The sequence below is a fragment of the Cyrtonyx montezumae genome, unplaced genomic scaffold (genome assembly GCF_038088225.1).
Source record: "Cyrtonyx montezumae isolate F1298 unplaced genomic scaffold, pur_monq_1.0 scaffold_22, whole genome shotgun sequence".
In the NCBI taxonomy this organism is placed as follows: Eukaryota; Metazoa; Chordata; class Aves; order Galliformes; family Odontophoridae; genus Cyrtonyx; species Cyrtonyx montezumae.
Window position 1 is genome coordinate 3,602,485 of NW_027071959.1, and position 24,299 is coordinate 3,626,783.

Below are 24,299 nucleotides of genomic sequence, written 5' to 3' on the forward strand. Positions count from 1 at the left end.
TACTATTTCTTTGTGGAGTACCGTCCTTGGGAGTTATTTACCCCACAGTGAGACACATTCCCTCTGGCTTCAAGATGTCAGCAAGCTTTCTGAATGATCATTAAATCATAACCTACCATTTTTAGTAGGATACTGCTTGAGGCCAGCCGCTGTAAGCTAGAAGTTTTTCTGTCCTCAGTCAGATTTTGTCATTAATAGCTCTGAGACACTCCATCTGTTTCTGGCACTGCCATCTTTGGGACCCCTTCCATTCCCCTGCCCTTGGAGGAGGGCTGCCTGGGACCCCACTGCCAACACTGCGCACTCCTCAGCCCTTCCTCCTCCCACGCCATTTTGCACAAGTGTGTGCCGAGGGATTATCTGTTGTGAATTAGATTAAACCAACATCCCCTTCAGTCTGACCTCCTTCCTACCACATCTGTAGCTCTTGAGAGCTACGCTGCCTTCTTGCCTCAAGCAGGAAGCTTTGAAATAATTTCAAGGTGCATTGGTCTTCTGACACCCAGCTGAGGTCTGATTCCTGCCCCCAAACTCTGACATTTCTGTCCTTTTCTGCCTCCTCACTCATAATTTTTCCTAAATACTTATGCCTTCTGGATTCTGGGTGGATTCCTCATTTTGGCAGCCAAAGCATTACAAAGCTGAGCTGATCCACAGCTGCATTTCAGCGCTGAGCGCTTGGAAACACCACTGGGATAAAAAGGCAGCAGCACACGGGTTTGTTCTGCAACCAAAAAACTCGCTTACCAGAAGAGTCTGGCCTTGTTAGCTGGAGTGAAAAGGGATATACAGGCACCCTGAAGGGAAATAAAGAAAAGAAGAGCACATTCACGTAGCAAGGGATGAAAGGAGTAGTAAATTTTGGCAGGTTATTCTAACCGGGAAGATCTCAGGTTTGTGCCCCCTGGTGGCGACTGCATCTCTGCTGTCCTCAGTGCTGCTGCAGTGCCTGCACATCAGGGCTGAGCCTCACCCACGGTCACATCAGCAGAAACCAGCCCTAGGACTGAGATAAAAAATCGCACAACTAGACTGCAACACAGGACGCCCATGGTTTGGATGTGTGGCTGCAATTACATTAATTATCCTCAGCTTCATCCCCAGACTTGACTCATAGTTTTTCTGTATGTATTCATAACGTGTAACGCTGCTTGGAGGGGATTAAGGCAGAAGCTAGGTCGTGGTTAGTGTGAGGCTAATGCTGTTTGTCTTGCTTGGCTCACTGTCACACCAGAAATGGGATGTGACTATATCCTTATAATGCACCAGCACTGAAATGCTCTTTGTTTTGCTTTCTCTTCAGACAAAAAGCACTGGCATCGACAGGTGGAAGAAGTGTCCAAGCAGCATGCGACTGGTTGGTATGAAGTAATACGTGTTAAAAAGAGTAAAGAAATCATCAGTGGCTTTAAGGGCGAGGATATCAGCCTTCAGAAAGTAGAATGTTACTGTGGATGTTTGGATGGGAACGTGGCCTGAAACACAGTTTCAGTTGCAGTGAAAAACAGTTGCAGTGTTTGAGGGCTGTAAATAAACAATGGAGAAAAAAGCCTTGTCTGAGAGTTGGTGATCTGCAGTAATAGCATAAAAGGAGGAGAGAAAGAAACTGGTCCTCCCTCCACCACAGTGCCAAACAGAAAACTGAGAGCTGCCTTCTCAGAGATGCTGAGCAATGTGCAGCGCTTTGCCTGCTGTGTTATACACAGTGTCAGAAAGGCAGAGGCAGTGAATGAGGTTACATCTTCAGACTCACAGCCTGAAACTAAAATCCAATTTTTGGTATTACTTAGTGGTGGTAATGGGCTGCAAGAGAGACGCTGCACCTCTCTGCCTGACCCCCAGGAGTTGATTTTTCTTCTATACAGGGAGAAGGAAACAGAGTGAGGACAGGGGAAGCTGATTTTGCTGAAGGAAACGCCTTCATGTGCCAGTCTAACCCTCCTTTCTCCCTCTCAGGCTGTTCTCCCATGTGGGTGATCCGTTCCTGGATGACACCCTGCCTCGGGAGTACGTCCTCTACCTGCGCCCCACCGGCCCCCTGGCTCAGAAGCTCTCTGAGTTCTGGCAGCAGTCAAAGCAGATCTGCGGGAAGAACAAAGCTCACAACATTTTCCCACATATCACCCTTTGCCAGTTCTTTATGGTAAACCGGAGCTCCTCTTTCTGTCGTCTCTGCATGCATTCATGAGCAGCCCTTGCCAGGCTCAGGCTGGAGATGCTGCATGCTTCATTCAGTTGCTGCAGAAGGGTTTGAGCTCAGGAACTGAGGGGGTTATGACAAGAAGTGCCTGGTGCCTGGGCTTGGAGAGGAGGTAATTGGGTTTTAAGCGAGCTGTTTTCAGGGAGGAGCAGCAGACCAAATTCTTGTAATCTCAAGTGATTGTTAACATGAGAAGAGTGTGTGCAGGGGGATGAAGCTCAGGAGGTTACCTGGGGATAGCTGATCCTGCTGTGAGGACAAGGGAGGGATAGAGGACTGCTGAAGATGCCTGTTTCTGTGACCCTGTGCTTCTCCCTCCCTGTGTGCCAGCGGAGGCAGACCATTCATACAGCACCGTTCATGCTCACCCACTTGAGCCTTCCCTTTCTCTAACAAGTGCATGGCAGAGCTGAGTACATAATCATAAATCATAAAACCGTAACAGGAGTGAGGAGTGATTCTCCAGCTGAGCAGTGCTTGTCCTGTTTCCTTTGGCAGTGTGAGGACAGCAAGGTCGATGCTCTCACTGAAGCCCTGCAGGCCACTGTGATACGCTGGAAATGCAAATTCCCTGCACCTCTGCCCTTGGAGCTCTACACGTCCTCCAATTTCATTGGGCTTTTTGTCAAGGAGGAAAGTGCTGAGGTGCTCAAGAAGTTTGCTGCAGACTTTGCTGCAGAGGCTGCCTCCAAAGCAGGTGAGTGACACTGCATCACCCACGCTTCTCCCATAGTGGCCATTTCAAAGGTCATCTTCTGCACAAACATCACAGTCTTCCCAGAGCGGGCAAAGGGATAGTGCCCAATTAATATAAAGTATGCACAGGAATTTAAATGTCAGGGCTGCCCACAGGGAAGCAGTGATACCTGTGAGCTGGAGAAAGCATGGTCTGAGAGCAGCACCCCTCCGGGTGCCTTGTTTGTCAGCAGGTTTTCACTTTAAAGATCACCTCACACTTAGTGTTAAGTGCTGCTCCTGAAAGGGAAGTTGACATTTGGCGGTTCTTTAACCTTTCAGACAGACTGCAGCCTGCAGGGCTGAGCATTTCCTGTTCCATTCGCTGCCACAAAACCTTCCTCAGCCTCAGAAAAGCTGTGTATGGCTCTTGGCTGCACTTCTGAGATGCACATGGGGCTCTGAGAGAAGACCCAGAGTGTCCTGACCACCACAGAGGAGCCTTTCCACCAGCTCTGCTCAGTGCCAGCCAACCCCCAGCCCAGCACACACTGCTCAGTTCTTTCTTAGGGGAAGCCAGTTGCTGCACTGCAGTGTGCAGCTTGGATGAGTTATCACACTAAAATCTGTGGGGGTTTTTTTGGAGTCCCAAAGCATATTGTCTCTCACTGATCCAAAAAAAAAAAAGGACAGATGAGCTTGCAAAGCTACCCCTGACTGGCATTTACAGCCAGGTCTGTGAATAGCTGCAATTCTGACCGAATAATCAAACTTCACTGCGAGTTTTGGTTGAATAAGCAGGAGTGAACTGCATGCAAACAATGCATCCTATGATTTCCACATCCACTGGGAGAGTCCCAGTGTTTCATGTACTTCTACCTTTCTGTTCCTTGTTTTTGAATCATTATTTTACCTATTTCTGCTTTCACAAGTTTGGAACGCCTTCCCCTCAGTGAGTGCACCAGTAATCCAGCTCATGTTCAAGGAAAAGGTGTAGTCAACTTGCATGAATGTGTAAATTACATGGATTTGTAATCTCTACCATAAGAGAGAGAACAGAGATGGGACAGTAAAAGTAATGCCATTTCACTTGCTTATTTGGAGGAGAACCACAACTCCTGGTGACAGCAAGGCTGCTCCTTACTTGGCAAGTCTCTTAGCACAAGGCCCACGTGGTCAGTGTTACAACAGTTACTATCACACCATCCACAAAAGCCCTTTTTCTGAATTCAAATGACTTCTGGCAGTTTGGCAAGGATGCTTGGTCTACCACCCTGCTGTGACTAAGAACTGAATCAGTCCACAAATCCGAAGGCTCAATCTGAGGTGCAGCACACACAGGGCGCCCACGTCTGACTTACCCAAAGCCCTTTCAGCAACTCACCTCCAGAATCTTCTGCTTAGGCTATCTTAAAAAGCTGTGCTACCAACTCCTGCTCACGGGCCGCAGCCGCTCTCACACCTTAGGAAAGCCGTTGTTGCTAACTGACATCTTCTTGCTGCAGATGTGCACGTGGAGCCCCACAAGAAGCAGCTCCACGTGACGCTGGCCTATCACTTCCAGACCAGCCACCTGCCCACGCTGGAGAAGCTAGCGCAGAACATCGACGTCAAGCTGGGCTGCGACTGGGTGGCCGCCATATTCTCCCGAGACATTCGCTTCGTTAACCACGAGGTACGTGCTTTAGTTTGCTCCAGTCCAAAAAGAAATGTTTACCTTCATGGCCTCTGTACTTCAGTTACTCACAGGTTTTACAGTTGCAGTGTTTAAGCCTCTTACTGTAGTTTTCTCGACACCGTTGTTGTCCGACACAATATACAGAAAAAGATATATATTTCCATTCTGCAAATTGGGACCTTGGGCACAGAGAAATCAGACAGGAGACTGTTCTCATCTCCTGGACATATCCTCAAGGCAGGTGTCTAAGTCTGTGCCAGTCACCTGAAGCTCTTTGCAGTCAGTGCAGCAAAACAGGCACCTGCAGAAAGAGCACCGTCCTCCTTTCCTATCTGAAGAGCCAACTTGTCCTTTAGAAGCTGCAAGCAGTCCATGTTATCACCAATCACAAAGGGAGCTGCTGCTGAAAACCAGCTCGCGTCTGTGCATATCTAACCTAAGGCAGCCGTGTGTGAGAGCTTAGGCCTTGTGCTATCAGGTGACAGCTACTAGTTTCCACCTCCCTTTGAAGATACCACAAATATCTAAGAGGATTAACGAGCAAATGGGCTGACGCCATCGGAGCTGGTCCTGGTTTTAATTTGCGTGGTACCATTGAAGGAGTTAGACCTGCCAGGGACATGGAATATCAGAGGGAAGAAAAGCTTTCCAACAGCTAGCAGTGGGAAGCAGTAGAAATTCCCTCACAGTAACACTTTCCTGGATAAAGCACAAAGACATGCATGACAAGGACAGCTGCTCACACGCTGAAAAGGTTAAAGGTCTGGCATGGGAATGCCCCTGCCCCACTCTTCTAGAAGTTCCCTTCCATTAACAACCCTTTATTCATTTGTGCCTCTGTTTCTTCCTCAGACTCTGCAAGTGATCTATCCTTACACTCCCCAGAACGATGATGAACTCGAGCTGGTTCCTGGGGACTTTATTTTCATGTCCCCAGTGGAACAAACCAGTACAAGTGAGGGCTGGATTTATGGCATTTCCCTTGCAACTGGCTGTTCTGGGTTACTGCCTGAAAATTACATCACGAAGGCGGATGAATGTGGGACCTGGGTGTTTCATGGGTATGTAAAGCTGCTCAGTCCAGTTCTTGTCACTGCAAAACAGGGGCTCAGCAGCTGTGATTTCACCTGAGTAAGTGATGAGACTCCCTGGGCTGCTGAGAAGGTGGCTTTAGGGGAAACACTCTGGCACACCAAACCCAATCTGGTAAGCAAAGGAAGAGCAGGTGCTAGCCCCATGCATGGGATTAGAGAATGGTGTGCTTTATTTGGCTAGGATGTTACTCATACGATGGCTGCTGCTGGTTGACAGAGCTGGAGCAGATGGCCACTGCTGTGTAGGCATCTCTGTGGTGGGACTCAGGTCACAAAACTTTGAATTTGAGCATTGATGGATGGGGAGTAAGATCTGTTGTGTATGATTCCATGGAAAAAAAGGACTCGAGATCAGCAAGGTTTCTTCCATTGACACTTTGCAAGACATTCAGAGCAGTCAGTCACCTGCCTGGCTTCAGTGGGAATCAACACCTTGACTTTTGAGTAAGGTTATGCTTCATGCCTCTTGATTTTGATAGGAATTAGATAAACCTAGTAAAAGCCTACTGCTGGATAGGTGGGTCTGGGCAAATCCCACAGGGCTGTCTGCTTCCCTAAGCACCCAAACATCTTTGGCACAACAGGAGCATAGGGAGTAGCTGCTCTGTAAGAGCACACATGACAAGGAGAGCAGGAAGACACATTCCTTCCTGTCTGATAACCCCACACAGGTGCAGAGGGTCGCACAGCAAATTACAGAGGGAGAGGATGGAGATATGGAACCAGATGCAGACAGTTCGTATTTCTCATTTCAGTGGGCAAACATGGTCTGTGGGGAGTGTCAGAGAAGAAAGAGCACACGACACTCATGTCAGCACAGGACAAGCACTGACCTCACTCAGCATTCAGTAGAAACCAATCCAACATCTCTTCAAGTCAAGCAAAATGCAGGAAACAAAAGAGCCGAAAGAACAGTTGTGGGGTTTTTTTTGTTCGTGACTTTTCAGGCTTAACACACACGTCGTGGTGAGCGACAGATGGAGAGCAGGCACGGGGCAACTGTGGCTTCCAGGCTCACTTCCAGATGTGGTAGCAATGACCACTGTCCTTCTTTAAACCAGTCCTGGCTTCACCCTGTGTCCTGCCCAACCCAGAAGACCTTCAGGCAGGGAGAAGCATAGCCAGAGATCACTCATTCATCCCTCCTGTCACAACCATCTATTCTTTTTTTTTGCCTGCCCTGTGAAAAGTGGTCAGCACTTATAAAGAGCTTCCACTCGTGTGAGCCAAACAGAACAGTCCTATCTATCCCACATCTGTCACCATCAAACTTCAACTCATCTTCCACTACAAGGAAAGAAAAGCCATCCAATAACCAGGGCTTAGCAAAATTACCATCAAGGCACATGGGCAAAGTCAATCAGTGAGTTTGATTGAAGACAGGACTTAATCCAGACCCTCCCATTTGCAATCCAGCAAAAATTGTCTTTTCTTCCCCCAAAATTTCCCATCCAAACTGGTCTTACATCCACAGATACTACAGCACTCTGCTCTGGGTTCTGCTTTTTTTCTTACAGAGCCTGGAAGGATTTTGAGGCCTAGAAACTAGCGTGGGGAACAATTACTATTGCAACTAAAAGGAAAGCCAAACAGTTTGTAACTCCAGTACTGCTTTGTCTCCAGGCAAGCAAAGAAAGGAAATGCCCCTTCCCTGATTACTGCTAAAGATGATAAATCGTGAACCAGAGCATGCAATATGAAGCATTTATCAAAAACATTATTATATACCCGGAAACAGTCTCATTTTACACAGCTTCCCACAGGGAATATTAGGTTACAGAATGTCATTTGGTCAAAACAATATAGCAAGCCAAACGCAACCGAAGCCCAGCTGCCATCCAGGCCAAGATCTTCACCATCAGATCCTCTTGGTATGAGAATGGAGCACCAATAACTTCATATCATAGACGCGAAAGAAAGCATGGCACTACTCACCATGACTGCAGAGCTGCCATGTGGAGGAGGTAGGAGCAGCGCACAGTGCTGGGAGTGGGGCTGCTGGTGGTGAGCAGTGCTCTGTGCTGCCTCTGTGTACACAGCCACGTCCTGCTTCATCCCTGCAGATAAGAAAGAAAAAATAGCCATTGAGCTTTCCCTCCTAGTCACAAGAGATTGCGTTCTTCAAGTGAAAATCATGCATTATTGAGACCATCACTAAAATACAGCTCACCCCGGGCTGTAGCAGCGTAGCAGTACCACGCAGGATGGCAGGCAAAATGCAATTCTGAGATATTTGAGCAAATCTTTAATACAGCAAAATAAGGTTGCTTCTGTCTGGAGATTAACTGGCTTTTGCACATTTCTCCTGAAAAAAAATTCCCTGTTGCACTATTCAAGTGATGCAGAAGCTGAATTCTGGTCTCTGCAGGACACAGTTTTGGGCCTAATATCCAAATTGTGCCTCTAGAGCTCTGTCCAGCACACTGACTTCCATGGTGCTTGACAAACACAAAACAAAAAGGCATCCCTGCACTACGGGAAGGTCTGTGCTTCAGCTGCAGGCCAACAGGCTGCCATCACTAAAAGACAAGACTGATGAGCCATTTCATAGGGCAGGACAGGCTCTGCTTTCTGGAGCAAAATGTCCATGAAACCAGGTTGTGACTTGAGAGACTCCAGGTCTGAATCCTTTCCCTGTCTCCTAAAACAGGAATGGCAGCACTTCTATTCTGCAGACGCCAATGATTTGACATGCATCTGAACTACATTTCTCTACTGGCTGCAGCACACTGTGGCATGATTGGACCTGCTAGGGGAATCATTTGCTCATTTGGTGCTATAAGCTGGAAAATAATTGCAGACAAATTGTTTCAGCATCCCATACAGCCCTATCCAGATCCTAAACCCATGAAACCCCTTCTTTGCCATTCCTGCAGGAAGGGAGATGGTGTTAAAGAGAATTTCCTGTTACGCAGCAGTAGTTTCCAGCCCAGCACTAGCTATGTGGTTATGCAAAAAGAACAGCTGATTTTTATTTTTTCCCAGAGTTGTAAGAGGAAAGCTTCAAAAAGCAAAATGCATGAGCCAAAGATGCACATTTGGGAAGCCTGATGTTTGTTCTTGTTTGCTCTAAATCCTGTGATCTGAAAGTCAAGGACACTTCATGACTGCTCTGCTGCTAGTTCTGCATCCTACAAGTGAAAAATAACCTTCCTGAATGGAGCTCAACACTCCTTTGGGGTGAAACTGGCTGCATTTGTAGCAGTGTCAGGAGATCTGTTCTGACAGAGCCTGGGAAGGCACTTAGCCATAGCTACGTTAGAAACAAAATGATTTTTACCCCTTGTGCAGTACCAAAGTAAAAAAAATCCTCCTGGTAGCAGCACAACCTACTGGTGAGCTGAAGCTGCTTGAATGAATCTGAACTACAGATCCCATCTGCATAGTCTATATATAAGCATCTCTACCTTAAGACCTCCCCAGCAGGGTATTTCCTACACTGCCTTGTGTGCCTGTTAATTAGGAGGCTGCCAACTGAAAAGGAGAGATACTCCACCCTCAGCACACAGAGCCCAGAGGAAGTGGGAAGCCCAGCAAAGGTACAAAAATGAGCTTGCCCTGCAGATGCCACAAAAACCAAGCACACAATGCCATGGGTCTCTTGCATATACATTTAATGGCATACAGCAGAACAAAAAATGTGCCATCTTTGCATCTGTGGACCCAGCACCATCCAAAAGCTAAAACTTGTGATGATTCCCTGCACTGTTTTTCCATTACCAGTAAAGCCAGAAATAGTCACCTCCTCCACCCCCAAATGGATAGCAGCACTATAGATATTACACAGCAGGCTATTTTGGCTCCCTGAGAGAGGCCAAAGCTATTCCTTACCCCTCTAATAAGCCTGAGAAATCGGGCTTGGCACAAGTAGCAGGGGGAGGAAAAAGAGCCCTAATTTTTCAAGCTATATTTGTCCCTCAGTAGTTTTTTTTCCACTGTGTTTTCTTCTCATTCTGTGACAATGTCTGGTTACATTCCCTGGAGATCCCTCTCATCCTGATAGCGGTGAGTGACAAGGCAGAGGAATCCTTTTCTACCATGAGGACTAATGGTTGTGCCGTGACAGAGACCTTCCCTCCATCACCTCCATTCTGTAAAGGATTCCTGGCCGGGAGGACTTCGCCTCCAGAACACAGCAATGTCACCAAGAGCAAGGAAAGGCAAAGCATCTCCCCCATACCATCGAGAAGACAGTAGATGCTATTGTCTGCTTTAGTCTCTGTGTGCCAAGTGGAAGAACCACAAGCCTTTGGGAAAGGCTTCCAAACAAATGACCTATGCTTAGAAGATGACTAAGCTGAAACAGCATCAGTGGTTTCTGTTTTCCAGCAGCTGAAGTCAGGGGGTGGCTCTCCTCCAGGCACAGTGAGATAGGACACCTTTGCCTCATCACCATTTGCAGTGAATTGGAGCATCTATAGGGAGTACAGCATCCATGGCCTTTCAGCAAGGGCTAAGGAGAAAGAAAGTCTCAGGAATGGTGCAGCAGTTCATCAGAAGAGTGAAACAAACCTTCAGTATTCTCCTGGCCAGTGCCCCTGAAAGACAGTGATGTGAGCAAAGCAGTTAAGAGGCTGAGACAGGATGGAGGCTGGAAGCTGCAACACTGAACTTAAGACCAGGAACTCAGACTCAAGACCCACCCTGAACACCAACAGTGATGGGCCTAGCTAAAAACTTCAGCTTCTTCTCATCCTGAGACATTCACGTTTCTGGGCCAGTGAGGATGTACCTGTGTGCAGCTGGTTGTGCCCATGCTCGGGGCTGACTGCTGAGCACAGTGATGAATGCCTGCCCGTGCTCCCTGCTCGGGGTTTGGCACACACTGCTGCACTGCAGAGCTGCTGGATTGGAGCTGCCCTTATCCTGCCAGCTGGAAGCACAGCCTGAGCACCTCCCTGCAATATATCATATGGATATACTCTGCTCAGGAGGGTTACACAGGATTTCTCACCCCAGCACCTGGTCAAATTTTGCTCAGTTTATCCACCAAGATCTTCCGCCTACATTTAACTGCTTTTCAAGATCTGCCCGATACCTTAATTCATCCCTGCACCCCAATCCCACCAGATAAGGGGCCAACATCAGGACCAATGGTGTGGCACTTTTTACGTCTTCAATCTGGCACAAGACACGATTTTGCAGATTGGTTCTTTACTAAAATGCAGATGACCTATTTCTGTTCCAGCAGTAGAGACAGAGGCATGGGTGTTATTTTAACAGCGATGAGAAGCTCCTCCAAGGTTTCATCCTATCGAGGTGCTCATCAGGAAGCAACTTGTGATGTTTTTAAGGCGCTGGGAAAGTGCGAGCGAAGGCAACCATTTCTGTCAAAGCAAATGACTGCATACATTAGGTGACAACCTGTTTGTATGACTAAGCACATGTAGCCCGTACAGTGAGCAGATGAGCAGAGGGTCACTGCAGGTTCTCTAATTGCCTGTCAGGGTTCACTCCCCTGGGTCTCGGTCGCAGTCCTTGAACATCTTGGTGTGAGAGCTGTACTCAGAGTACAGCGTCAGTAGATGAGCATCTTGAGGGAGAATGGGATCTATTATAACCCTCTGAAGAAGCACTGGTGAGAATAAATTCCCACTGTAGATGGGAAGTGGAATAGACAGCACTGAAAAATGTGGATGCAACCATCCAAACTGAACATACCACGTCCCTACAAGGCAATAGAAGCTGTTTTGTGCTCAGGAACCCTGAGAAGTGCCCGGGATGACAGGCAGAGCTGTGCTCCAGCTTTCCACTGTACCTCCAACCAGCAAAGCACTGATGCTCTCCTTGATCCTCCCAGCCAAAAGGAGAGGTGCAGGTCAGCCACAACCAGCAACTCTGTGTGCTGACTCTCTCTACTCCACAGCCTGCTTCTGCCAGCATCAAAAGGGACACCCAGTTGTATTTAATATTGGTAATAGTCCATGAGAGCAGTCTGCTACATTGGCAAATGAGTATATGTATTTCCCACTTGTAGCACAGCCAGTGACCAGCCCAAATACCAAGCACTATACAAATGTAACTAGCAGCAGCTCACACCACTAAGGCAAGAGAAGCTCTCTGCAGCAATTAGTTTCCAAACTGGTCCATGAAGCCATGGTAACATGCAGCAGGTCCCCAGATAGGGCTGCTGCTGGTCCTGTGGCTGTGAGGAACGTCCTGGCATTTTCCACAAGAACACTAAGAGGTCTGACAGCCCCACAGACCAACACTTGCACACTGCTGTTCTGAGAAACTGTTCCTAAGGAAATAGCCCATGAAGACACGGTCAGTCTCTTCATGTGTGTATATTACCTTGCCAGGTGCTCTCTAGGCAGAACTAAAATTCAAATAATAATATGAACAACAGTATCATCTGTTCCTACAGATGACAGCCCAAGGACATGAGGACTGAGGCACTCCCAAAGCCAACACCTTTCTGTTTCTGGCAGGTCCTACTCAATCCTGAACACCACATCTTCCCCCTCCCTTCAAGCTTTCACCGATGGAGCTCTGGAAAGAAGACAGCAGGAAGACCAAGGGCCTGGGGACACAGGACCACTCACTATCATCTGCCAAAACGTGCAGGTAGGGACCCGTATGCACACAGAGATCACACACTTTTAACAACAAGTTTCCAGCAACTGTTTATTTCCACAACACTTACCCTGTAGTCCCCTTTCACTGCCTGTGCTGGAAGTTTCCTCTTGCAATTCTCTACGAGCTTTAGAAGGACACAACAAACCACACGCAGAGAAAGCATCGCTATTCCCAGCCCTGCTCTTTGCAGCACACGGCAGGGCCCCATCCTCCACTCAGTCTGGTAGTTTTACACCAGTGCAACCAACTTCAGAGAGCTTCCTGTACCTGCACTCACACGAGGCTAAAGCAAGAGCTGGCCAGTCCCGGGTGCCAATCTTTCACTTTCATGAAGGCCAAACATGCTGTCATTTTTCTTCCAGCCGCTCAGAATAAGCAGCCAGCCGGGGCCTCAGAAGCGCTGCCTCTTCGTCTGCAGGCACGGGGAGAGAATGGATGTCGTTTTTGGGAAGTACTGGTTGTCACAGTGTTTTGATGCCAAAGGTGAGTGGGCTCCTGCGGGTCCCCCCGTCTCTGGGTTTAGGTGAAGGAAGGTGCCCAGAGCAAAGCTTAGGTGGAAACTCTGGTTTTCAAAGGGGTCCTTTGACAATAGGGCTGCACTAGAGGCAGCAACAAAAGCCAAAGCATAAATACTGCATTTGCTAGTGTTTAGAAAACTACTGAAAGAAGATTCTATTAAAGTAGCATCATCTGAAGAGCATTATTTGGAAATGACGTTGACAGTCAATGGCCAATGCAAGCAGCTGTTAAAACTGTGTATATCTTGTTCTCAGTCCTAAATGTAAACGGGTGTGTTTCTATTTGAAAAACACCCATTTCTTGTAGACAAAATTCTCATAAAAAGGGATGATTTTACAGCTACCTTCTTTCCAAATTACATTTGAAGAGCTCTGATATTTTTGCCCCTCCCCCCCATAGAAGTATACAATTGGGAGTTTCATTCATCACAGGATGGAAATTATTTTCCTTTTGGCAATTAAAACAGTCCTAAAGAGAACCTGAAAAAATATTAGGAACGTTCCTTGCAGATTTTGAACAAACACAACTTCAATTGGTCAGGTTCTTGGTAGTTTGACATAGGAAACGCTGCTTGGCAGCCAGGCCTAGGCAGTGCCTGCAAGTTGCAGACACTGCAGTGCAGGAAGGAGGAAACAGCAATGCTTTCTGCCTCTCTCTGACCTAATAACTCCAGCAACTGCTCCTGACCTCTCTCTCACAGGAAGGTACGTGCGTAGTAACCTGAATATGCCTCACAGCTTACCTCAAAGGAGCGGCGGGTTCAGGGACTACGAAAAAGATGCCCCCATCACTGTGCTTGGCTGTACGCAGGCGAGGCTCGTTGGTGAGTTGCCCCTGGCAGACACGAGTTTGCCCAGGAAGCTTTGCTGTCTGCCTCCCATGCACCCAGCACAGAAAAAGAAAGCACAAGGCGGAAAAAATGAATTGGGGGCCCCTGAACTAACAGGATTTAGGTGTTTCAGGAACCTTTGTGAAGTCTCTTCACTGGCAAGTCCCTTCTTGTCTCATTCAGGTGCTGCAGCTGAAGGAAAAGTGAAGCACAAACCCCGGGCTGTGGTATAACATCACAGCCTCAAGCAGTGCGAGTGCAGAGCATTCAGTACTGCCCTGTAAATGTGCTGCACTGGAAGATGCTGTTATTACCAATTTCACTGAGAAATGCAGCAGTGACTGCACAGTGTGGACTTTCCTCAATTTTAACAGTCTTAAAATGTGACAGTGTACTTTCAGTGGCCTGACTGGGCTTATGTTTGCATGGCAAAAACACAGTCCAAATTACTCCCAGTGCCCACCCATCCTCGTGATCCTGCTGCTTTGTGTACAGAAAGATGATTATTCAGTAACCAAGGAGCAAATATTAAACCTGGTGATGAAGGGAGCCTGGCTCCCCAAAGGACACGAGCTTCAGAGAGCAGCACTTTGCATTTTCTCAAATTCAGATCCTTCAGAGCACTTCACGTTGGTCACATTCAAAGTAGGGCAGCTAAAATTGCACTTGCTTTTTAAACAAAAATAAATCACTGTACGGCAGCAGGATGCACGCTCTCCAGGCCACATGGCATCAGGGTTTGCAATATGCACATAACAGAAGGCAAATCTGGGAGCAATCACAGCACAATTGGCCACTGTCATTAAATGGTCTGGGCACACAAGTGCATGTACGTGACCAGGCACCATCCAGCTGCCCACACTGCTGCAGCACCAGCCTGACCTTGGTGCTTGCTGGAGCCCTAATTCCTCCCACAACTGAGCAGATGAGCAGCAGCCCCATGGCAGAAGGCTGCTACACACACAGCTCTTTCTAAAATAGCCCACTTCTCCCAAGAGATTTAGAGATTGCTTTGACATGGTTACAGCCATCGTTAAACACATGAAGTCGAGGTTAATAACCCCTTCTCACACCCACCTTTGTGCCCTGACTCTTCAAATGGAACAAAAACACGACTGGTAGCACGGGTTTGTGTGATGCTCAGAGCCCTGTTCTCATTTGGTTCCCTTAGGCTTTGCAAGAATATTAATAACCCTAAGAGTGGAGTTGATTCTTATCTCATTTTCAGTGATCTTCCACCTGTGTAATGAAATGGTAATTTATACTAGCAAAGAATCCAGCCAATTGAATTAAATCAGATTTTAATTCAGTTGAATCATTCTGATTTATGACATAAATGGAATTAAATGGAATTCAAGCTCTCCACAATTTTTCTCAGTGCACGATTTGCTTTTTGGCTAAGTGCAAGAGAAACAGAGCAAAAAGCTGCTGTGCTCTCTTTGCATACCAGTTAAGTACGTAGAAGCACATGGCACAACAGACATAAAAATGTCCCAGTTCCACAGCTGTGCACGCAGTAATAATAAAATATGATGGGTACATTCATTTCCTGAGACTTAAGCAGTGCAGTGGAAAGCTCCTTGCTGGGTGGCAGATACCTGCAACGCTGCTGTTACTGTGCCATTTGTCAGCTCTTATTCACTGGTTTTAAATCTTGCTTGCAGGAGAAGCTTTGCTAGAAACCAACACCGTTGTAGACCACATCTACAGCTCCCCATCCCTTCGGTGTGTGCAGACAGCACACAATATCCTGAGAGGTAAGAACCCATTGAGCAGGAAATGCTGCATTCTTGTTGCTTTCTGGGAAAACCACTGCTAACCAGATAAAAGGTGACGTGGTATGGGAAAGCCAAGCAAATGGTAACTCAGGGTGAGGATTATTTCTGTGGGAGTGTATTTCACAGCAGAGCAGCACTGCCTGGAAGGAGCCCTCTTCTTACTGCATGGTGGGATGAGTGTATAGGAGGCAGTGTGCCAGCCCCATGGCCAGCACAGGTCTGGGGTGGGTTCTGTTCCCATACAGAAGCCAGAAGTGTGTCTAGGGCACATCCAGCTCAGCTCCTTGCTACCCTAGTGCTCCCACAGCAACAACACAACTCAATTGCTACCACCAAAAAAACATGTTGCCACGGGAAGAGTAATGTGTTGCAAAAACTAGGAAAGGAAACCATGATGGGGCACTGCCTTCCTCCACGGCCACTTGCACTGATACCGAGCTCCTTTTCTGCCTTTGCCAGGTATGCAACAAGAGAACAACCTGAAAATTCGGATAGAGCCGGGCTTGTTTGAATGGACCAAGTGGGTCTCGGGGAACACACTTCCTGCTTGGATCCCCCCCGTGGATTTAGCTGCAGCTACTCTAAGCGTTGATACAACCTACAGGTAGCAGAAAGGGGGGTGGGAGCACGGATCACTTTTTGGGTTTGTTTTCAAAGAGGGACATTCTGCTGAATTTCCAAACTTAAGCATAAGCTGGCAGCGACCAGAAAACCCTCAAAGTATGCTCGTTTTGGCCCTCTTCCTAAAATGTAGGAGCTAGGGCTCAGGTAAAGCCATGCAACCCTACCTCTGGAGTCTGGAGGAAACAACAGAAGTGGTTTTGTTGGCTCAGTTCACTGATGGACTGAAACACATCATGGGTTCAGCAGTGCCTGCCCTTCCCCAGGCGAAGGAGCTTGCCTGTTTGTCTATCCTGATTAGCATGGTGATGAATCTTAACGGTAAATTTTGCATCATCCTGGGGAACATGTGTTCTGTCAGGAATTGAGGGTCTCCTGTGCATCATCAGCATTCAGAGGTTTGCTACCAAAGAGATGAAAAACTTAACAGTCATCACCTCTCAGCAGTTATATCTGAAATATTTTTAGTGCAAAATTCTGCAGGTTCCCGACTTGGGTCTTCACAGTTTTCAACCCAAAAGCAGTTGGTGAAAGCAAACAAAATAACCATCTGCTTGCAAAACACATTTGAATGGCAAATAGATAAACACCAGTGATCTTTCCTCGATGCTCATGCCGCTCAGTCCTGGTGCCACATCCCCAGCTCCTGCCTACGTAGCTGCTCTGCCGCAGTGCCCTCCAGCCCAACACACAAATGCTTTTTACTGTAGACTGAACAGAAAAAGGCTAAATAAAACACAGCAAAAAAATTGTAATGCAGCAAAGAATAGACAAGGAAGATCCATTTGGGCTTCCTACTCTCAGATTTCAGATGCCTTTATACAAGCCAGACTCACAGAGATGGAAACTCCCTAGAGGCCACAGGGCTCCAGCCCTCCACTGCACCTCACTCCCTGCATTGCTGGGGCTCTGCACTCACACCGACCCTTGCTATTTTATAGCAGGAGTCTGATCACAGGCTCAGCAACCTCAGATCGAAACAAAACCTTCCTAGCCACACACACAGCATACACACAGGAGTTCCACCTAAATGGGTTTGGTGACAAACACATTGCCTCTGGGTCTTTGTGGTTATGACATCACCAGAACCACCAGTGTTTCCCGGAGTCCCAGTGCACCCAACTGTTTAAAGATGTTCAAGTAAAATAAGCAGCTGAAACTGCAAAAAGCAACGACAAAAAACCAAGAACAAAAAATAAAACAGAAACACCCTGGTATTTTTCATCCCTAATTATACCATAAAGTCACCAGAGTTGCATCCTTTTGGTCTGCAGCTAGAATTCCAACACCTGTGGCTATCTAAATAGAGGACTTCACACTGTATTTATCCCTGGGTGGGTATCACATGGCTTCCACATAGCAGAACAGCTGGACCACAGGAATCTCAGCTTCAGAACACACCTGCTTTCCAGGAAGGCAGTGACAAATGCTCTCAGCATGTGAGAAGAGCCTGTTCTTGTGCAGGACTGGGAGATTTCCCCTGATCCCACTTCCCATCAGTGCAGTAATTCCTGCAGACAGCAGATCACTGGATGGAGGGAACAGTTAGCTCTCTTCCTTGTATCACAGCATGAAATTCCATCATAGCAATCCTCACACTGAGCTCTGGGGGATTAGAAGAGTTAAGAACATACACTTTCAGATGAATCACAAGCAGCACTTGTAATGCTTTGTCTAATTCACCATACTTGTTGTTCTGCTCACAGACCTCATATTCCTGTCAGCAAGTTAGTGGTTTCTGAATCTTATGATACATACATAAGTAGAAGCTACCAAGTAACGAAAGAAATCATCAGTGAATGTAAAGGCAAAGGTAAGTGCTTCACTCTAGACCTTTTATTTTCCTGTTTGCCCACAAGCCTTGGCAGCACTGTGTGATACTGGGTGTCAAGGGTCTTGAAAGCGGAAGCCTAAAGTAACTGAGGTGGAAATCTATTAAAGTGCTTCAATCAGAATTACGTTTTAGATAGAAGAAAAGTACGTGCAAGATAGCTGGAATCTCAGCAGACATCTCAAAAACAAGTAGCACTGAGCTAAGTGATCCCAAAACTTGACAGGTGCTCTATGTTGATAAACCATGCCTTTCCCTGTGTACACTCATGTGCTGTCATACAATGAACAGAACCCATTCTGAACATTTCTAATGGTCAGCTCCATCTTGGGCCCCATCCCTGGAGCTGGCTCTGTCTCACACCTGAGCCTACATTTCTCACTCTGTTTCAGGAAACAACATCTTGATAGTGGCACACGCGTCCTCCCTGGAGGCTTGTACCTGCCAGCTCCAAGGGCTCTCACCGCAGAACTCCAAGGACTTTGTACAGATGGTCCGAAAGGTAACGAGCAGCAAGGGGTAAAGCTCGCTGGCTGTAAAGAGGGAAAAGAGATCTGCAACCTGCTTAGCCAGGCTGAGGACACGTTGTTCCTCTCTCCTGATCATTCAGCCCATTGCTGAGTTTCATCCGCTTCAGAAGTCAGGAGGGTAAAGCAGATTGGTTAAAGAGGCTTTATCTGATGTGACACTTCTGTAACAGAGCAGGGGATCAGATGCTCACCTACAGCTGGACACAGGGTGCTGCTGCACTAAGCCTGCTCGGCTCAGTCCATACTTACTGCCTTCATTTCCTTCTCTTTTCATGCAGATTCCATACTTGGGTTTCTGTTCTTGTGAAGAACTAGGAGATACAGGTGTCTGGCAGCTTACAGACCCCCCCATCCTCCCTCTCACACATGGACCAACTGGAGGCTTTAACTGGAGAGAAACCTTACTACAAGAATAAGCAAAGCTACACGAGCAAGGAAAACCCACGGCCTTCCTAAGCATTGGAGAATGTCTCTTCTTTCTTGTGTTTATTGACAGTGGAAAAATAGTCATAATATGTTACGTGGATCACGCCAACAGCTGTTCTAGCATTTCTTACACGGCCAGACTCATGCCAAAATTCTCATGAACAACTAGGCAAACACAAAAGGGATGGATTGAGGGGAAAAATATTAAAATATAGGTTGAAATTCCTTCACTGCAGGGAGGCTGTTTAGTCAGTAGCTCAGGTAGATTTCCCCACTGCAAATTGAGCTCACCTCCCACAGCACACTAGTAACAGCTAGCACTGTGCAAAAGTCCAGCATTCAGGAGGGGTTTTTTTGTTGCTATTTTCTGCAGAGCAATAGCAGACTTGCTCAGGACCACGTGCTCGCTCCTCACTCACAGCCCCCAGGTTCTCAGCACCTTACAGAGAGTGCGTCACCACCAGCAGGAAACAAGAGGTCAGCACTGCTCGCAGGCAGCACCAGATGCTCCTCTCCTCTGGTCCAGCCCTCTGTTAGGTGCTGTGCTGGGCACACTGCTGATGCAAAGGCTGTGTGGGATGTTGATCTGCATCAGAAAAGGCTAAATTTCACAGCACTTACTAATGAAGATTGCACATCAGAAGAGGGCGCTGTGGTGAACAGAGACCGGGCACTGTTTTAAGAGGAGATGGAATAACCCTTTTCCAATAGAAAATGGAAGATTGATAAAGAGGTTTTTTTTTTCCCTCTTTATTTAGAGGATGAAATCCACCCTTGCACAGACCTAGTGTGAAGCATCTGTGTCTTTGTCATTTATAGCCCTGTCAGAAGACCCTGAAAAAGGGGTTTTGCCTTTACTGAGATTTTTGTCCTGCTCGTTACACAGCGGTGGCTTTCTGCCAGCCCTGGTGAGGTTCTGCACTAAGCAGCTTTCTTCAGAGGGTAACAAAGGCAAAATGACACTGAAATTCAGCCTTGGCTGCATGCTTTCCTTCCTTCACTTTAATTCCCAAGTGCCATCTGTCAGAAAGACAAAGCAGAGCTGAAAAAATCAGGGCACTGAAATTCAGGAGCAGTGTGCTTTGTCCTATATTCCAGCCAGGGAAGAGTTAGCTTTTGGGAAAAGGGAAAGAAAAGGGCTTCCATCTGGACCTCCAGCCTTTGAAATCCCAGGAAGTGCTGCAGCAGACAAAGCTGCAGTCCTCATAGTACAGCAGCCTGGTCCTGCAAGATGCCAACACCAGCTGCTTCAGAAGAGAATGCTAAAATAACCCAGAGATGGTAGTTTATAATGCTAAATGACTTAAAGAAACCTGCACTGAAGCCAATCAGCTATGTCTTCAGAAAGCTCCTGCAGACATGTGCACGGCTTACTTTGAGAAGGTACTTAAAAACACACTTACATGGGATAAAAGAGGATTTGGGCATACTTCTTCCTGGGTGTAGAGAACAGCGACACCAGGTCTAAATTAACAGAAAAGGATGATGAGCACAACCCAGTTAAAGCAAGATTTACTTACCCTATCACAGTTTGCCAAATGCTCTAAAAGGAGGGATCCCCAGCTAGAATCCCTTGTAGAAGCCAACCCTTACATGAGGCTTAGGGATGGGTGGACCAGGCTTTCACTTGTGCTCCCAGGGCTGGCTGCTTCCTTTCCCCAGGTGCTCCATCATTGGTTCAGGCCATGACTTAGCAATTCCCATACAGTTTGTTTGGACCATCATTCAGAGTATGCCCATAAATATCAGATTAACCAGAAAAGAGATTCTGGCACCCCAGAGTATCTCTCTTCTGCCCGGGTTTCCCTCTGCAGAAAGCACTAGTATCTTTATTTAAAGTATTTGCACAGTAGTTTATAGAGGACAGCTTTAACAAAGGCTTACCATTCATAGCAAGATCAGAGCTTGATTTGAGGCAGGTTTCTCTGGGGCAGGACTGGTCCTACCTTCTTCCACTGAGTAAGATATAGCTGCACTTTCAGCAGTCAGAACAAATAAGGAATGGTAAACTGCAACAACCCCTAGCTTCTAAAGCAGGTAAAATGCTCAGCAGCTGTGATGTAACGGATCTTAAGAGGCTGAGATCAGCTTTGTCTCTGTTTTAATGAGCTGATCCTGAGCTTGCAAGGGCAAATACAGCAGATGCTGTACAGATGTTGACTCAGCAGAGAGCTCATCCTGTGCAATATGTACATTGTCACGATGCATATCGGTAGTCTATTATTTATACGTTTATGACTGTAATACATGGTTGGCCATTCATAAGTGCATTATGATTCCAGGGATGTATACTGAAAAGTCAGGGAAATAACTTACTAGATGACAGAAAGAAACTGCTTCTCTGCAGTTACACTGCTGTCACTTTGGTTTTTAACTATAATTTAAACTCCTCTTGGCTGTGTACAGACGTTTTGAAGAGCATTTCTGGCTTGTTTTCCTCCATGCTTACTCACTGCAAATTTGCAAAGAGTTTATTTAGAACTGAAGAGGCGACAATCACACGACATCTGATTTGGTTACTGATGCGCGTGATCTCCGGATGGCATTTGGTTTCATGCTGTGGGTCAGCAAGACGTGATGCAAAGCAGTGGAGGCTGCTTAGGTCCTTCTGCAGTTAAACAACATTACAGAGTTTATTCAGACAGAAGTGTGAAACAGAGAGGGAACAAAACCTGAATGCACAATTTAAATATTGTACTAGCTGATCTTTGCATACGATAAGTAATGCAGAAGAAAAGTGTTCTGTTTGAGAAGGTAAAATATGTTAAAATACTCTCTTCTTAAAAAACTATATTTTTGGACGCTTGGGAAAGATATTTTGACAACTGTAGTCTTATCTCACATTAGGTTTTTTCAGGTGTCAAGAATGTCAGAAAGAAAAATCTTACTTTCTTCCAGAGTTTTGATTTCTTGTAGGGGTTTTGTGTTAAATAATGTCATGTTGATGAGGCTTATTGGGAGAAAAAAAAAAAGTAAAAGATGTTCCTTTTCCATTTTTAATTAAGACGTTAAGAATACAAAACAGTTGCTGCTTCACTTTCACTCCATTGCTGCTCATTAATGTATATTTAATGTCGCTTCAGTGCTCTGTCACAGAAGAACATTAGACTTGATGTACTGAAAGCGGGTGCAAGTCTTCTCCTTGCTGTCACTGGGAGCTGCATCAGATCCCAGGAGTTTAATTAGGGTACAGAAGGCACACAGCAGTTTCTAGATTTCTCCCTCTCTTCCCAATTAAGGAAAGAACTGGAAACCTGCCAAGAATACTGTTCTTCCAGTGTTTCCACAAAGCATAACCTAAGGCTTGTGCTAGCAAAATACAAGAATCAAAGCGCAGAATCAAGCTTTAGCATGGCAGTTGCTGATGGGATGGCACCAGGAGGCAAAAGTGGTATTTTTTTTTACCAAGTTAGGATTTGACCAAGGCTTTGCACAGGGCCTGTATCCCTGGACTAGATATCTCCCTGTGCTGAGGAGGCTGGGAGTGCACTGCAGCGTTTCCCTACCACTGGCCTGAGCTCTGCCTTGTTTAATGCAGGTGCCAGGTCTACAGTTCACAAATTTTCCCTACATTTAGCGCAGTGGTAGCTGCAGCCAAAAGCTTAAATCCTCTGCACAGAGCACAGGTTCTCAGCAAGCACAAATTGATACCACGTGCTCCCGTCGACAGAGCTTCACCTGCTCATGCAAACTGAGGACACAGACGATACCTTCAGACAGAAGTATCCTTCCCTTTTCACTCGCTCAGCTTCAGAAAGAACAGCTGATGGAAGGAGCCTCCTCCTCCCCTCTGTTGGTAGCTCCTGGTATTGTCCTTAGTAGGAAAGTGATAATTAACATCACCAGACAAGCGGTTGTTTTTAATGATCTGTGGGAATTATTCTTCCTGAGAGCAGTAATTCTGAAAACAGAGAGGTGAGAAGAGCTGCTAGAAGGCTGCTGCCCAGCGCTTACATAGAGGGGAAATTATTTGAACTTAAAACTGATGTGAAATGACAGTGTTAGTGAGCACACTTAGAACAGTGAACGAACATAACAGTGCTAGTGATCGGCAGTGCTGCGTGCGGCCCAAATTGCCACTGAGTTCTCACCACTTCCCCACATACACATTCCCTGGGGAATAATGGTGAACCACACACGCGACCTAACACCAAACACAGCTGCCTCCTTTCTGTTCCTTACTCCGTTAAAATGTATTCCTGAAGTTTCTGTGGACAGTTCTTAAAACTTGATGTTATCAGTGGAGACTTTTTTTTTCCCCATTTTAAACCTATTGTATCATTCTGTTTATTATGTTTTCTAGTGTGAGCAGATCGTATTTATTTGAGAAAAATGTTTGCTGTTTAAAAAAAACAATACTTGTATTGCCAAAAATAGCTGTAATTACCTGTGACATCTGTATTTTTTTTATTTTGGGAGGGGAGGGTTGGTTGTTTTTAATCTCAACTTCAAGTGCTAACAACTGTTAAAACAACCATTGCGTTTTAATTTGCTTATTACATTAAATGGATTTCTCTGAAGTCGGACAAAAACAGCTCGTAGATGATTTAATAAAGATGTCGTGGTCACACACATTGCCCTTCCTATTTAAAGATTGCTCTGCTGAAACATGGAGGAGAAAGGGGAACTTGAGTTCTTTTCCTCCCTTTGCTACCGATGAAGTTTGTTTATTTGACAGCAGATGGCACAAAACCCTCTCAAGTCTTCTCCTGCTGCACAAAGTCTGGGCCTTCCCTCCAGGTTGGAGGCAGATGGCTCAGTGTCATCTCTACTGCTCCGTGGCTCTTCCCCCCAGAGTTACCTCATTGCCCTGTTTGACATGGCACTGGAGACACAGCTTTTACAGAAAAGCAATGTCTACCTTTACAATATGCTTTTTGTTCCTTTATTGGGAGCTCTTACTCCAGCAGTGTTATCAGCTAGTCAGACTGTTCTTTCAAACCAACTAATTGCATCAAGTTTTATGGCTCTGTTTTCTGGTGAAACTGATCTTGTATCTTGGTTAAAGGCACAGCTTTTGTCAAGCATATGCTAACAGAGCAACTGTTCCACACAGATGAGAATTTAATGGAAATAGGTTCTAATGAATTAAAAATTAAATGCATAAGGTATTTCAAATTAACCATTTTGTCCAGCTCACTCAAACCCACATCCTGCATTTTAAACCACATTTCATATCTTACTAAAGCCAGCTCACTTTGACAGCGTTTCATTTGCGAAGTGTTGGGCAGCTGCAGAAAGCTGCCAGAGGAAGATGTGCTGAAGCTTTGCTGGAAGGCAGCAGCACACACAGGTGCTTCATGGAAAGGGGCTCTGCCCACAGCAGGCTTGGGTGAGAGTGCTCTTACTGCACATCACACACTCAGGAGACACAGACAGCTCTGCTATGCCCCAGCCTGACAAAGAGGGAACCAGGGGACTTAAGAAACCCAGTGCCCTCGATGCATTCAGCCCTGCCTCACGCCTCTGCTCAGCAGAGATCTGTGTGTCCTGCTGGCACCTCACCGATGCTTTTCGCTCCCCATGGAGCCACAGATCA

General features: G+C 46.4%; 1 protein-coding gene across 1 annotated transcript in view; it reads left to right on the forward strand.

Moving 5' to 3' along the window:
• UBASH3B (ubiquitin associated and SH3 domain containing B) overlaps positions 1 to 22,031 on the forward strand; it is a 54,533-nt gene extending 32,502 nt beyond the window's left edge. Inside the window, exons 2-14 of the mRNA XM_065738501.1 lie at positions 1,304 to 1,357; positions 1,957 to 2,143; positions 2,699 to 2,897; positions 4,381 to 4,550; positions 5,406 to 5,614; positions 12,079 to 12,214; positions 12,589 to 12,709; positions 13,446 to 13,568; positions 15,239 to 15,331; positions 15,812 to 15,956; positions 17,680 to 17,786; positions 18,197 to 18,306; positions 18,613 to 22,031. Coding sequence (XP_065594573.1) covers positions 1,304 to 1,357; positions 1,957 to 2,143; positions 2,699 to 2,897; positions 4,381 to 4,550; positions 5,406 to 5,614; positions 12,079 to 12,214; positions 12,589 to 12,709; positions 13,446 to 13,568; positions 15,239 to 15,331; positions 15,812 to 15,956; positions 17,680 to 17,786; positions 18,197 to 18,306; positions 18,613 to 18,750 — 1,792 coding nt within the window. The 3' untranslated portion in view covers positions 18,751 to 22,031. The remainder of the gene's footprint in view (positions 1 to 1,303; positions 1,358 to 1,956; positions 2,144 to 2,698; positions 2,898 to 4,380; positions 4,551 to 5,405; positions 5,615 to 12,078; positions 12,215 to 12,588; positions 12,710 to 13,445; positions 13,569 to 15,238; positions 15,332 to 15,811; positions 15,957 to 17,679; positions 17,787 to 18,196; positions 18,307 to 18,612) is intronic.
• Positions 22,032 to 24,299: the final 2,268 nt, after the last annotated feature.